Source organism: Trifolium pratense, linkage group LG2, assembly GCF_020283565.1.
Source record: "Trifolium pratense cultivar HEN17-A07 linkage group LG2, ARS_RC_1.1, whole genome shotgun sequence".
Classification (NCBI taxonomy): Eukaryota; Viridiplantae; Streptophyta; class Magnoliopsida; order Fabales; family Fabaceae; genus Trifolium; species Trifolium pratense.
In genome coordinates, this window is record NC_060060.1 from 39,007,764 (window position 1) to 39,023,978 (window position 16,215).

Sequence of the window (16,215 nt, forward strand, 5' to 3'; positions counted from 1 at the left end):
TCTCTCTCCTCTTTTATTTTCTCTCTCATCTTTTCCTTCCAAAATTTATTCATATTTTTATATTTTCTCTTTCAAGTTTTGTCTAAAGTCACACAAAAGGTAGAAAAGACAAAGTTAGAAAATAATTTTTCGTCACATTAACAATAAAATCATGTTGACTAGAATCAAAATAATCCATTATTATCAGTATATATTTTTACATTGAAAAGTAATATCAATAGCTCTGACAAAAGAACTCAAATCAACACCTTAATATGTTGTTTGTTGAGTAAGGAAATGTACATCATGTATAGTAAAATTAGAACCAATCCAATAAATAAATTACAAAGCCAACAAAAAATAAACTACAAAAAGACGATCCACAATATATATGAACAAATTATATTACAATTAAAATTCAATCACTCTTTCTCGTGTGTAGTCATGCATCTCTGACTTTAGAGATGCATGCCAGAAAATAGTAATATTAAATATCAATCAACTTGGTCAGAATGGACCGAAGCTGATGTCTTAGAAGATTGTCGCGCCACACAAACAACCATCTTCGCCCATTGTTTCAACCTAGTCTTCTTCGCAGCCAAATCATCATCTTCATAACAAAATTGAAAATAACTTTCACTCAATATTTAAATTTAAGCATGGCAGATATATAAAAAAGATTTCAATTTAATTTATTAGTTGATTAATTATATTTTTAATCCTCCATTCCAAGTGAAAAGGGGTCTGATAATTTAAGTTTGATAGGGAGACAAGGATACCTAAGTTGTTATGGTCAAACTTTGAACTCTGGTTATCCGGAACTTGAACTCAGTTGTACTAAATCATTTAGAACCACTTCGATTTTCTTTTCAAAAACAGTTTTTAAATTTTTAAAAACTAAAAATCAAAAAACCTGATTGGTAAATCCAATTGTATAAAATTGTTATAAAAAATTGTTTCCAGTGTACGGTTTTTAAAACAGAAAAAGTAAAACAGGTTAAAGAAGTTTTATTTATTTTTCTCTTCTTAAAAATGTTGGGGGTCACAGGGGGCAGCCAACGAGACACGCTGCCTAAACACCTTGGTCAGGAAGACTTTCGGCACAACCGGTTCAATTATCGACGCTAATACCACTGTTGGATTATAAGAGGCAGCTAGTGAATCATTCACATTGGATTAAGAGCAACTGTACAAGTGGGCATTAAGTTTATGGTTATCTCATTTATAAAATATTTAACATCAACTTTTTTATCCAATATGGGACTCAACTCACACTTAAAATATCAACAAAAAGCTTTTTCTAAAACACATTTTAAAAACTAAAAATCAAAATTGTTTTAAACCGACCCTAGTTTATTATTTGATTAATTCGATGCAATTAAAATTTTGATTACAATAATATTGAATTAACAATAAAACTAGCCATTCAAAAACAACAAAACTATTAATTGGAAAATAAATCATAAAATTCAATAACCCAAATTTATTGAAAATTTCAAATTGTATGCATTGAGTTTTGAAATGAGTAAATTACCTGGATTAAATATGGCGGTGGTATTTGCATCATCGTTATCAGAAACAATGGAAGATGAAGAAGATGATCGAGACATTGACAAGCTATGCTTGTTGTACTGTTTATTAACAGCATGGTATAACTTCAAAGCAGGGATAGTATGTGATAGTTTCGGGTTGAATTCGGGTGAATCAAACCCGAATCCAAGTTCAAAACAAGCTTTGAGTTCTTCTAAATCATCCTCTGAGAGACTCTTGCTTAACAGATGACTGCTGCTTCTACTGCGGCTGAGGTGATCGTGTTTTTTTCTATTCCATGCTTCTTCCCGGAGCATGTCCGGCGACCATGAAACATGTTTGTAGAGTCGTCGTGGTGGTGGCGGCCCGTTGGGTGGTTTTGACATAATGATTGGAATTTGGAAGATATTTTGTGTGTACTAGGTTTGTTGATTTTGTTTTATCGAATGATGATCGGTGAGTTGATCTAATGATGTGGACTGTGGTTGGCGAATTTTTTGTTTTTATTCATTTATTTTATTCAAAATGCCACTGTTCATTTCACTGTCAATTTTTTAGGAAAATATTTGAAAAAGGAAAGTACTTAATTTTGTTTGCTTAACAATCCTTTCTATAATGGAAAATATCCTAGGTTTCAAGTATTTAACAAATAGGATATACTTGTCAAAGAAAAAAACCAAATACAAATATATAAAGTTGAATTTATTTTTGGGTTAATATATATTTTTTCACTATCAATATCTGATCTATTGGACCGTCTAATCTGGTTCGAGGTCAGTTATGACATTAAGTAGTTTCAGCCCTCTCCTAATCTCAGTTGCGGTGATCAAATTGTGATCCTTCCTAACAAGTCTAACGTCAATCTAACGTCAATCACCACTAAACCAACTAAAAATTGATAATGTTTTTTTTTTTTTTGGGTTAATATGCTTTGATCCCTGTAATTAATATTGATCAAAAGCTCATGCTAAGATTAGGGATATGGTTTTTTCAAACTTGAGTTTGGTTTATAGTCCATTATATAGTTGTATAGACTTATTTTTAGTCTAAGTTTAGTCATTTAAAATTTTGATATGACCTATTACTATGTTTAGAAATCTATTAATTTTTTTTTTACAGTAAATGTATTAGTTTTATATGAACATATGTAATTTTTTTTGAATAAATATTTAAATGTAATTATATTTATGTTTAAACTAGACTAAAAAATTAATAGATCAATGAATTATTTTTGATATTTAACGTAATATTTTAGAGAAGTATTGACCACGTCATATTTTATATTTTGTTGCCTTTGATGCAACATACGCCCAACATGACGTGCCTCAACCTCCAGAGGTGGTTATCGAGCAAAGAAACGCCTCAGAGACCCTCTGGAGCAAGCTGCACATTCAAAGAATGTTCCTAAACACGCCACGAAGCCCCTCCCAACACAAAGAATGTGCCTAGGTCAGCATTCCCGCCACTGATATGCCACCGTTACAGGTGAAGTAAGTTGTCAAGGATGTTGCTCGTAAAAGCAATATTTTTAGTATGTCTCTGCAAGATGTTACAGACGGAATTGGACATGGAAATTTACATGTAGATGAGCCGGTATTACAACAGATTGATTAGCAGGTGGTGACACAAACACATCATTGATGACGAGATTAGTGAAGATGGCGTGGAGATAATTATTGTACCTGAAGGCTGAAACGCAAATCACTCGAGTGGTTAATGATGAAGAATTTGATGAAGTGGTACAAAATGAGTTAAAAGTGGCGACACAACTTTGGGAAGATATGGAAGAGGAGAAATTCTTACTTGGGCACAAACTACATTTGTGAGTGTGTGCCTAAATGATTTTTTCTTGGGTTTGTGTCTAAGTTAGAATTTCTCATGGGAGAGAAGGAGAAACCATTTACGCCGTTTGTTTCGAGAAGTCGGAAAAAGAAAAATAAACAGCAAGTAAGAAGCGCAGGTCAGCCATATTACACCCGTTTGAAGTGTGTTCCCTCTCACATGTCTTTATGAAGATTCTTTTCTGGAATCTTTGTGGATTCGGTAATTCTGGCACTAGGTTCATTGTTTTTCTCATAAGCCGGAGCAACCTGAAGATAGATTTTATTTATGCTTTTTCTGAACCTTTGGGCGTGACTTCCTCCTACTATGCTGAACTTTGTGGAGCTATGCAAGCAATTGAAATTGCTTTTCATAAGAGATGGTCTAATTTCTGGTTCGAAACTGATTCTACTTTAGTAGTTACAACTTTTAAGAACCCTGCAAAACCTGTAGCTTGGCCATTAAGAAATAGATGGGAGAATGTTTTGGTAATGGTTGGAAGTTTGAACTTCATTGTTTCTCATATTTGCAGGGAAGTCAATCAGGTGGCCGACCTCCTTACTAATCATGGTTTGTCTTTAGGATCTCTCACTTGTTGGTTGGATTCTCCTTTGTTTATTTATGACGGTTTGAAAAGGAACAAGCTAGGCTTACCTAGTTTTAGATTTTGTTCTTCTTAATAGAGTTTTGGTTTGGTCCCCTCCATTTGTGTTTTTGTTCTTTAATTTCTAATATATTTTGTGTTTTCTAATATATTTTGTTCTTTAAGAAACATCCTTTGAATATTGATGAATATATTATTTTTCCTCAAAATGCATTTATATATATATATATATATATATATATATATATATATATATATATATATATATATATTATTTTTTTGTGAAATTGTTTATGTATATCAATATCCCAAACTCCAAAAATGTTGAATTCTTGATTCCTTTATTTTCTAATTATAAGCATTTTAAGCTAATATCCTTGTAAGCTTAAGTTCTAAGTTTTTTATGGTTACAAGAGAGAAAAATGAAAAAGAAAAAATTACTCCTAATGGCAAGTCAATATCACTAGGAGTAATTTTCACTAATGATAAATTAGAGAGAGCACCCATCTTGACCCGCACATCCGCACAAGTTATAAGTTTGTATGAAAAAGAAAAAAGTACTCCCGGATGAAAACTACACCCTGCCCATCGCGAGAAGAGGCATAGAGAGTTCACCAGGAGACTTACAAGACAAAAAAAAATTGCATCAGAGAAAAAAAAAACACCCGTTCAACTCTTCTTCCTCTCTCTCTCTCTCTCTCTCTCTCTCTCTCTCTCTCTCTCTCAAGCTGCTGCGCCACTCATCCGACGATTCCGGCCTTCCCTTATTCCTCTCAAATCGCCGGCGCAGGGTACACCACCACCTTCTCTCTCTCTCTAACGTTGTTGTTTCTAGAAAATTATGGATAACATTGGTCACAAGCTGTTTGATGTTTTATCTCACCTAAAGAGCCATTTTTGTGTGTGCGTAGAATTGTTGATTAATTGATGCTATTTATTTTTTCAAACTAATTATGAGCAATATATTGTATCAATCGAAGAACCAACCCATGATAGTGTAGAGAATGTAATGCTTTAACACAGTTGGATATTTGTAATTATTGAAAAACACCATCAATTATGTTGTATGCTGATTCTAGTTTCCTCGTTTAAAGGTAGCATAAAATTTGATAATTTACTTAGGCACTGGAAATTTTAGTTCTAATGTATTATGATCTTAATCTAGGACTAGGTTCCCTCCCAAGGAAAGAGTAATATAGTGCATGTTTTGATGTAACCATGATCACATGCTTAATACTTCAGCGTCTATTTTCGATGTTTACTTGTGTGCTGTGTCGATGTAAGATTATTATGCAACAACCCAATGTCTGAGCTAATATATATCTTCTTTTTCTTAAGTATCTTGAAGGTTGATATTAGCTTTAAGTTTGTATTGAAATGTTATTTACAATTTAAATAAAGTAATTTTGAGTTTTTTGTGCTTCATTAGTAAAAGTATAATATTTTGAAATAATTTCTAATTATTAAAATTGCACTTTTTCCTATTAGGGGCCAATTTGTAAGATTAGAATAGGGCCTCCAAATTGTTTAAGCCAGCCCCGGTTAAAATGACAGTTCCGTTTGACTCACGTGTATCATTTTATAAGGAAATAATTCTATGATTCTTATTTTGATTATGCATTATTACTGACATTGTTTGTGTAAATTATGTTATATGTTATTTGATTGCATCGTATCTGTGCTCGCTGATTGTGATTGTTGGTTTGTCCAGTCTCCTATAGAAGAAGATGCCTCTGGGGCTAATTTTAGGAATAGGAAGGGCATTTCGAAGGAAGCGAACATCCTCACTTGATATTTTATCACCAAAACGTGCTCCTCGAGGTTTTTACAAGGGAAAGAACTGCAAGTCCACTGGTTTCTACACTCGCAAGGGTTTGTTTCTTAATTTGAAGTCATTGTTTCATCTGTTTTTATTTGTTTAAGATTGAAGTCATTGTTATTATTGTTTAATCTTTCAAAGATTGCTTCTCGAAGATTGTTAAGTTTTTTAAACCACGAAGCACATTTTAGGTATTGTTATAAAATAATTTGCTAAGTTACATGTTTGTTGTGTTAAAGTGTTTTTATACTATTAATTTGATTGCAATCCTGCATATTGTTGCAGCTGGGTATGTGATATTGCAGGAAAAGTTACCAAACTATGTAGTTCCTGATTTGACTGGTTTTAAGGTTTGCATCTTCCACTTATTTAATTTATCACTATGTTGCCTTGCTTTCTTTCTGCTTATTTACCGTGTTAACATTTACATGGATAACGATTGGTTTTTGGGGCTTCTGCTTCCTTGATAATATAACTTGACATTGTTCCTTTAATTCCTCTCCCTCTTGTGTGAACTTTATAACTTTGTTTTAACTCAGTTATGGCTTCTAATTTTCTCTTCAGCTTCATTTTTTGACAGTCAAATAACCAAATTCAGTAGTTTAGGATACTTCATAGCTGCAAACCTTTTCTCCATGAATAATTTCACTGATACAAACATCTGATATTATGATTGGATATAAACTTATCAATTCTGTGTTTGTAACATGACGAATGATTTGAACTATTCTAATGTTAGTTTTTAATCATTTTGGCGGTTTGGGAATAGCACATACCTTTCTTTTTCCTGTGCATATACATTTTAAGCTCGAGGCATTCCAGTACATTTATCTTAGTAGGGCTTAATAAAATACCACTTTATTCAATTGTTAAATCTCGTCATATTTATATTTTTTGTGATCAAACAGAGTTCATTTGAGTTCTCGACATTTTTAGCTATGTAATTGTGTAATCAACAAAATTTTGTTTTGACCAAATGTACTAAAAAATTATTATTTGTACTTTAAAGCATATACTCGAGGTTCTTTCTACATATCAATTTTGTCTCAAACAATTCAATTGAAGTTCTTCAATGAATTATCAAGTTATTTTCGAATTTTATAAAAAATTGTAGAGTAGTTTACAATAAGAACTTGAGTAAATTACACTCCTTTTTTATAAAGAGATATTTAAATTTCACTACAAACCCCCTGTTTTGTCAAAATATTCACTACCCATTCCATGATGAATATTTTTTTTTGTTCGGTAGTTTAGTGGTTAGAAATTCCACCTTAAATATAAATAATCGGAGTGTTCAAAGTTTAAATATCGGCTCTTGCATATATAATTCAACGTCTCTATCAATTGAGTTAAGCTCACAAGGATTATTATTGATGAATATTATTGAGTGTGATACATACGATATTGTGATAGTTAATTTTTTTTATAGAAAAATGTTTTTAAGCTTATGAAATTAGTTTATGCAAATAAATAAATATTTATGTTAATTTATAAGTTTCACTAATAAAAACTGTATTTTTATAAGTTATTTTATCATAAAAAAATTATATTTTTATAAGTTGTTTTATCATAAACTACCTTGAAAAAACCTATAGTAATAAAAGTTTAAATATTTACATAAGTTATTTCGAATAAACTCAAAAATAAGCTAATTTAAACGAACTCAAATTCTTATGAAAAGTATCCAGAAAAAAAAAAAAACTTAAGAATATTTAGTAATATAATATGTTAATACACAATGCAGTATATAAGTATGAATATTTTACATGAAAATGTAGATGGAAGAAAATATTAAAAGGAACAGAATATACGACCTGCCAATTGTTTTCGATCACTTACGCACCATCACAGAAATACAGAGAGCAACGTGCTCAGAACAAAAAACTTTGGCAGGCTGATCATGATACCATTGTGGTCGGCATTTTATTGTGGTCCTACGGGCCTTTGCTTCTTTACTCGCCTTCTTTTTTCGACTAATCCTATTGTACCCAAATATTGGGACACAAAAGCCCACGTCAAATACCATACCGCACCTAACCATGGTTAAAAATATGATTTAGTACAGAAAAAACTAAATTTTAAAAGCATAACATATGCAAAAATTATAAGACAAATTTAAAGTTAACATTGTGAATCTGCATTTTATGATCACGTTTTTAGGTCGAATTTTTTGACCCCTCTATTTTCATATTTATTGTAACTTTGATCTTAACTCATGCACTTGGCCATAATAATTGCGACTTTTTGCATAAAAAGGTGAATTATTGTCAAAAGAGATATTTTGTCTTTAAATTCAATATTGGGGTAGTAATAGTAAATCACCTTTTTTTTGTACAAAAAAAAAATAGTTGGAAAAACATATGTTGGGATCAAATTTACGCCAAATGTAAAAACAGAGCCAAAAAGTTGAATTAAATATTGGGGTAGTAAATCACCTTTTTTTTATACAAAAAATAACAATTTTTAGTTAGAAAAACATATGTTGGGATCAAATTTACGGCAAATGTAAAAACAGAACCAAAAAGTTGAATTAAAAAAGGCACCATTTTCAAAAGTTTAATAAAATATGGGGATGAAAAGTTAAATTAAATCAATACTAATATATAATAGGCTTAATTAGTATAATGGTCCCTTAAAGACATTTTTGGTTTCACATTGATCCCTTAAAGAAAAAAAGGTCTGAATAGGTCCCTTAAAGACATATCCGTTAATCAGTTTGGTCCTATTCAGACCTTTTTTTAGGGACCTAAATCATACTCCAATATGAACGCATTTCATTTGCACCAATCACCATACAACAAACATGTACATACGGCCTCATTCCACGCCAAGAGACTCTGACTATTGCAGGGCTTAGAGCTTTCACTTTTTCCTTTTTCCTTTTTCCTTTTTCATGCATGCTCGTTATCTCCTTCTAGCTTAGATATCTTGCTTCAGATATTTTAGTAGCCTTTTAGGCTTTCAGAACTAGCAGCAGGATCCATATTCTCAATCGTCAATTCAGTCGTGTGTTTCTTGGCAGCATATGATTAGCATACTTCAAAAATATCGAGACATTGGTTTAATGAAAAAAAATAAAATTCACATATGATTAGATACGAATTTGCAATTTAAAAAAAAAAAATCACTATTTGATCTCTTAACTTTTTCAATCTTGCAATTTTGCCTCATTTAACTTTTAAAATATCAATCTTGACCTCTTAATTTTAGCCAATTTTATAAAAGATTGACCATTTAAAGATATTTATTTGCTTAGTCGCCGCATTCATTTTGGCCTAAGTAGTGTTACGATATGAAATGATGTGTACGAGCCTTGTCCGATAATTACTTAGACAGTTTAAGTTGAGCTTGATAATCTTGATAGTGTACCTCCTCATTCAACCCACCATTATCAATAACGAGTTGAATATGGTTCACTTCGTCAGCAACCATGGCCACCACGACGTAATAAGTAACATTACCAAAAACTCCTTTGTTCCATTCTTTAAACTCAAGCTTAAGCGCTTTCAACTTACTCTACATGCATGCATGCCACCGAATCCCCAGGAAAAAACAGATTGCCAAACATTAACACGATCATCGTGTGTTGACCATACTTTGAGGTATCTGAAAAGTAACACGTGCTGTCTAGAAGAAAGATCTTGAATAATTAAAAAGAGGATGATGATCCGAAAAAATGTCTAACCAAAATACAACTACTCAAATTATGCCAAAAAACTCCAAACAATGGACGTTGCAAATGGTTCTGTCCAAGCGTAAAACAACATGTTCGTTACCCAATCTATCATTTGTCTAAGTGAACTGAACACCAATGCTACTGAGAAGAGACAAGTGAGTTGATTAATTGGTATTGGTAAATGATGGAGCCACATAAATTAATTGTACTTGATTCATTTATTGGTCAGTTGCATTTTTTAAAATTAAAGCATTGATTGACTCAATGGTAAATGATGGAGTCGTATAAATTAATTATGGTACTCCCTCCGATCATAAATATAAATATAAGAGAATATATACTTTTTAGATACATTGAGAGCATTATATTGAAGCTTTAATTGACTCATTGGTAAATGATGGAGTCGCATAAACTAGTAGTAATTGTGACACTAGTAGCAAGTATCGACTTGTTTAATTTGAAAGCATTAATTGGATTCACATAAATATTGCGTTCAATACCAATTGATAGTTGATCTAGCGGTGATTGACGGTGAACTTGGTAGGAAGAATCACGATTCAATTCCTCGCAATTACGATCAGGAGGGAGCTGTAAACCACTTGATGTCAGAACTGACTCCAAATCAGATTAGGCAGTCCAGTAGACCGGATACTGTGGAAATTGTAATTTTCTAATTACATCAATTTTACAATGAATCTAAATTGTAAATTTTATCTTATATATAAGATCAGAGGGAGTATTTAGTATATCTATTAAGTTTTGGAGTGAAAATTAAGCTGATGTGGACATGCTGAGTTAATGGCTAAATTAGTGAAATGACATGTTATGATTGGTGATTAAATTGGGATTAAAGTGTTAAACTAAATCAACAAGTTAACTATTAGAATTTATAGTATATAAATAGATAGATAAATATATGATGAACATGACCAACTTTCTTTTGTGTATAATCATGTGTATGACCTCTATCCCTCACACCCATTTTTCCTTGACACAAGTTTAAATACAGTAATTGTTACTACTTAATTTATACTAATTGTTTTTGTAATTGCAGAAAAAAAAACTAAAATATCAAATGTATCTAGTTCAAAATTTGTAGCAAGTAGTACATTTCACTTCTTATATTCTTTTTGTTTAAATTTCATTCTATAGAGAGCACTAATTTACCCAGAATGTGACAAATATGAGCATATGAGGCAAAAACAAATTTACCCAAAAATGCATGCACATCTTTCTTCCTTAGTCTACAAGTAAACAAGAAAAATTGACCCTAAACTTGCGCCCATCCTGTCCCACCAAATAAAAAATATTATCCTGCCTCATCCCTTACAGAGTGGGACTGGCCCTAGGTTGTAGTGAAATTGTGACCCAAAAAGTAAAAGTTACATTATCAAAAAACATAAAAGACCATGTAGTTGTAGTGTTGTACTACACCTATTACTAACCAAATAGTAAATATGAAAAGTTTCAATCACCAAATAAAAATAAAAATATGGTCACCAAATAAATATGAAAAGTTATGTGGAAGATATGAAAAGTTATGTGGAGAATGACTTTTTTTTTTTATTGTCTCTAATTATTAGGGGAAATAGATTTCGGTAATTCAAAATTCAACTGCGAGATAAATAAAATTTGATCAAGAATTACTTCCACTAAGAATCAAACTCAGAGTTATCATAAACGATTCATTTTAGGATGAGCTTCTTAACTACTACTTAAGCTCAATGTATTTGTTTATGGAGAGTGACTTTATAGTGGATGAATTTATCAACTATTAACTTATATTGTAGTATTTAATAAAGTTAACGATAATTTATAAATATAAAATGATATAAAAATGTTTTATTAAAAAAAAGTTAATCTCCGTGAGTTTAGTTCAGTTGATAATAATATTCCATTATATATGCAAGAGCCGATATTCGAATACCGGACATCTCATTTATTTTACCTTAAAAGTAAAATTTCTAGCCACCAAACTACTTATAAAAAAATTTAAGATAACAAGTATAAAAATTGAGAGAAAAAAATGATAAATTTTAAACTATAGATTAGCCAAAATAAACAATAGCCTCGTAAAAAAAATATCAATATTTTTCAAGTAACCCATTATTTTAAACTTCAACCCTACATATATAATATTTGGGAGATGATCTTCTCCGGTACATCATTTTATCCAATAAAATTTCAACCCTACATTATATTATTGCTGTAATTTTAATTTTTTTTATTTAAAAAATGAATGGTTAAATTGGGACTAGACCTCCTAGTGAAAATAGCAGGGAGATGATCCAATCCCATATAATGTTCCTTATAATTATTTCTCAATTGTTTTCCTCAATTTCCTCGATTTCTATCTTTTAATTCACTTTTTCTTTTTTTTCTCCTCACAAATTAATAGCTAAGATTCAACTATTCCTCTAAGGAAAATGTTAACATGTGCACCAGTAGAAATAATATATTGAAATTTGTGCATTTAACTTCTTAAACATTAAATTTTTTTCGAACAATAAATACAATTTTCTATATTTAGAAACTTAACATATGTCCTTTGTACACATGTTAACAACCCTTCCTCTAATCTAATGGAAAGAATCCATTCTCAAAAAATATGTACTATTCTCAAACAATTAAAAGATAAATAAAATTATGATGGGCACCACACCAATGTAAGTTGTCGGAAAGAAGCATCATTTGTAGATCCTCTAGATCGTTCCACATTTTGGAGTGTGATTGGTCACACATCACATCTAACTCACAATTGGTCCACGTTTAGAGACATGATTGGTTCAAAAAACATTTTAATTTAATTAAAAAAAATATCTCTTGTTCATATCCTGGACCTCATATGGTGACTGTCTCTCCTTCTTATAAACCGACCGGCATACCTTGATAGACACTTGTCGTTTCCACCATACTCACCCCATTCTCAAGATCTCTCCGACACGACACTCTTCTAACGTTGCTCTAAACACGCACACACGAGTGTGTACCAAACTAAGGTAATTTAATTTCTTTTTTTTAATTTAAGTGTGATTTGTAACTAAAAAAAGTATTAATATCTTTGAGAAATGAGATAAGATGATAAATTATGTTCTGTCTACATCAGATTTCTAATTTAATTTACCTAACTTGTACATTTTTGGGTGAATTCTTTTGTGGATCTTCATTTACACACAAATGAGGTTTTGATCTCACTTGTCTCTTTTTTTGTGCTTTTATTATTCACACTTCTTTGGATTCAATATTGGATGGAACTGTTCTTATGTATCTGTTTGTTTCCAATGCTGTGATTGGGGTTTTGTAATTATTTTTCTTCTTGTACTATCTCTATTTTTGAGAGGCTGAGTCAGTATCCGGCCTAATGATTGACTAATCCGAGAGACATCAATCCCACCGTCCACTTGTGGGGGTGCCCATTTAATGCCAGAGTTTTGCTCCGGATGGGTTAACCCAACATTGGAAATGGCACCAGGAGGATTCAAACTTGAGACCTGTCAATTCCAAGGTCCCAACTCCCAAGCCTTCACCACCGGGCCAACCATGAATTCTATGGCTTGTTTGGATAAACTGCTTAATTAAGCTCTTATAACAACGTAAACACTTATCATATAAGAGCTTATGTAGAAACTATTTTTTAACAAACATAAAAAGTCAAACTGTTTTCATACAAGTTATAAGTTGTTTTTATAAATTATCCTGAAAATTTTATAGAAATAAGCCGAAAATTGCATATAGATGTGTTACAAGTTGTTTTCATAAGCTATCTCAAATAGTTTCTCATGTGTTTAGATATGTTAGTAGACACAACGTGATATGGTGGAATTTCAAGGAGTTAATTATCTGCTTTAGTAGCTTTATTAATTAATTTCTCGCTTCGCATATTTTGAAGTTTATAGATTTAAATACAGGGTAATCATTCCAAAGGACCTGGTTGAAAATACCATATGATCTACTTTAGCATGATTAATGTTTAAGACATAAATTGCTTAAGTAAAGATCTTACTTCTACTTTAAGTCTTTGAAAAAAGTGGGGTCAAACATGAACTTCACTTGGGATGCAATGAGTGTGAAGCCACCTCTAATGAGCCAGTCTTCGATATACTCGCTCACTTTTGATGAGTTACAGAACACCGTTGGTGGAGTTGGAAAAGATTTTGGATCAATGAATATGGATGAACTCTTGAAAAACATATGGAATGTTGAAGAGACACAAACCTTAACATCTTCAGTTGTTGAAGGACCTAACCCAATTGGTAATAATTTGCAAAGACAGGGGTCATTGACATTGCCAAGGACACTTAGTCAGAGAAAAGTTGATGAAGTTTGGAGGGATTTGATGAAAGATAGTGGTAATAGTGGTTCATCTATGCCTCAAAGACAAGCAACATTAGGTGAAGTGACTTTGGAGGAGTTTTTGGTGAGAGCTGGTGTTGTGAAAGAAGATACCCCGCCGCCGCCTAATCATGCTCAACAAATTGAAAGACCAGATAATAATAAATGGTTTAGTGATTTTTCTAGATCAAACAATAACACCAATCTACTACCCTTTCAACAACCAAATGGAAATAATGGTAATGGTGATTTGAGTGACAATAATAACTTAGCTCCTAAGCAACTTCCTCCTTCATCATTGAACCCAAATCAATCTCACCGGCCGCCGCCACTTTTCCCGAAACCTACAAATGTAGCATTTGCTGCTCCTATTCATTTGTTAAACAATGCTCAACTTGGTAACCCTGGTAGAAGTGTAGTGCCCAGTGTTGGAATGTTTGGTTTATCTGCGGCGAATGTCGTAGCTCCTGTTGGTTCTCCAGGAAGTAAAATGTCGCCGGATGCAATTACAAAGCATAATGTAGATCCTTCTTTACCATCACCAGTTCCTTATGGAATCAACAGAGGGAGAAAGGGTGGTGCTGTAGAAAAAGTTGTTGAAAGGAGACAAAGGAGAATGATAAAAAATAGAGAATCAGCTGCGAGGTCACGGGCTCGCAAACAGGTTAGCATTTCATTTACTCATTTCTGCATTCTTGTCAATACGAACCTTTTTTTTTTTTTAATTATCAAGTATATTGTCATTTTAGTCCTTGAATGTGTGAGGCGGTGCCATTTTTGTAATTTTGATACATTCAGGGATTATAGTGATACCACCTCACACATTTAGAGACAAAAATTATGGTTTACTCATTAATTATCTGTTTGTTTCTCTGATCAGAATGATTAAGTTTGTTAACTTAATTTATTATTGTCCTTCATTATATGTATAGTGTATAAAAGATTGCAAACAAAATATTAAAATGCAGTAAGCATTCTTTATAATGCACATAACTTATAAAATTTTTGTTTCTTTTGAATGGAAGGCTTACACTGTTGAACTAGAGGCTGAAGTTGCAAAACTTAAGGAAGTAAATGAAGAATTACAAAGAAAGCAGGTAGGTTACATTGTCACTTTGCGCCGCATCATCATCACTAATTTGTTCACTGATGTTTTGACCGTCTCTGACTACATTTGATATGATACAGGCAGAATTTCTGGAAATGCAGAAAAATAAGGAGGACCTGCTACGGACAAATAAAATTAAATTCTTGAGAAGGACACTTACAGGTCCATGGTAGATTATGTAAGTTGTTTAAAGCTTGTAGGAATGAAGCCATTGTTATGTCATAAAGAGAGGAGTTGTGTATATAAGGTGTGAAGTGAGAGGGGTGTATTTCTCACTGGAGGTGTCTAGTGTATATCTCTGCCATTCAATTGACTCAAATGGGTGGATGTGATTTCACTGCACTCTGCAGTGAGTAGTGACTGCAGAGGATCCATTCTTGTGTGAAGTAATTGCAATTTAACACTAGGCAAGATGGTAGCTTTTATGTATAGGTGGTATTAGGTACTAGGAGCATTGAGTTGTAAATTAAAGTATTAAACTTGCATCATGTGTAATTAACTATTTTACTTTCTTGAATGACATTTTCTTGTATGAAGTAGTATATGATGATTAGGCATGTTGGACTGTCTATGTTTCTATATATTCATCAATGGAATTTGATTCCCGTGTATTTTCTACTTTGACACGCCAAACATGATTAACAATAATTGATATTAGTTGCTTAACCTTCATTTAAAACAACATTTGGTATGATTAAAGTTCAAATCATGGACTTTCTAATTGATACTTCATCTGCATCTTACTATATTCTTCTATATAATAACAAATTTCAGAGCAAATTTTCTCGCCTAATGAAAAATCTATAATTATCGTCATACTGAAAAATTCTCTTAATAAAAAATTTATATCGTCATGTCATTATCTTTTTAAATAACATCTCATTTAAAATTATTCATATTAACAATCTCTTCTTTTAAATTCCAGATAAAGACAATAAAAAGCTCAAATATACCTAGAGTTTTTTTTTAAACTTTTTAGGTCGTCCGTGTTAGCATTTGCAACAAAAATAAGACAAGATATTGATGTCTGACGTAATAAAGCAGATATGGAGAAACTTGAGATAGAGAAATGAGGGGGACAAGAATGAGAGATGGATTGGACGGCAAGAAAGGAAAGTAGGAAAATAAACCCTAGATAAAAAATGGATACCTATAAAATGAACCCAACAATTATATATCAATCATTGAAAACGACAAATTGGAAAATTGGTCCAACAATCAAAAAGTAAAAAAAGGAAGAAAAAAAGTGTAAAATGGATGAAAAGAATCGGAAGAGATAAAAGAAAGTTATCAAAAATGAACACATTAATGTTTTAAGCTCTATGCTTTGTCCAAAACTCAAGTGG

General features: G+C 31.9%; 3 protein-coding genes across 4 annotated transcripts; 2 read left to right on the forward strand and 1 right to left on the reverse strand.

Annotated features, from left to right (window-relative positions):
• Positions 1-200: 200 nt before the first annotated feature.
• On the reverse strand, positions 201-1,975 carry LOC123907239. Its single transcript, XM_045957421.1, has 2 exons — positions 1,514-1,975; positions 201-589 (listed from the first exon to the last, which is right to left on the reverse strand). Exons 1-2 carry the CDS (start codon positions 1,893-1,895, stop codon positions 474-476), a joined length of 498 nt encoding a protein of 165 aa, XP_045813377.1. The 5' UTR covers positions 1,896-1,975; the 3' UTR covers positions 201-473.
• Positions 1,976-4,600: 2,625 nt separating this feature from the next.
• LOC123907240 (39S ribosomal protein L41-A, mitochondrial-like) lies at positions 4,601-6,252 on the forward strand. Its single transcript, XM_045957422.1, has 3 exons — positions 4,601-4,725; positions 5,646-5,806; positions 6,039-6,252. Exons 2-3 carry the CDS (start codon positions 5,662-5,664, stop codon positions 6,218-6,220), a joined length of 327 nt encoding a protein of 108 aa, XP_045813378.1. The 5' UTR covers positions 4,601-4,725; positions 5,646-5,661; the 3' UTR covers positions 6,221-6,252.
• A 5,903-nt stretch (positions 6,253-12,155) lies between these two features.
• Positions 12,156-15,480, forward strand: LOC123907242 (bZIP transcription factor 46-like). Of its 2 annotated transcripts, none has more exons than XM_045957425.1 (4): positions 12,156-12,428; positions 13,338-14,425; positions 14,787-14,858; positions 14,950-15,480. In XM_045957425.1, the coding sequence occupies exons 2-4, from the start codon at positions 13,469-13,471 to the stop codon at positions 15,040-15,042; spliced, it is 1,122 nt and encodes a 373-aa protein (XP_045813381.1). In that variant the 5' UTR covers positions 12,156-12,428; positions 13,338-13,468; the 3' UTR covers positions 15,043-15,480. The 2 variants fall into 2 exon arrangements, with proteins under 2 accessions (XP_045813381.1, XP_045813382.1); XM_045957426.1 differs by having other exon boundaries at positions 12,278-12,428; positions 13,326-14,425.
• Positions 15,481-16,215: the final 735 nt, after the last annotated feature.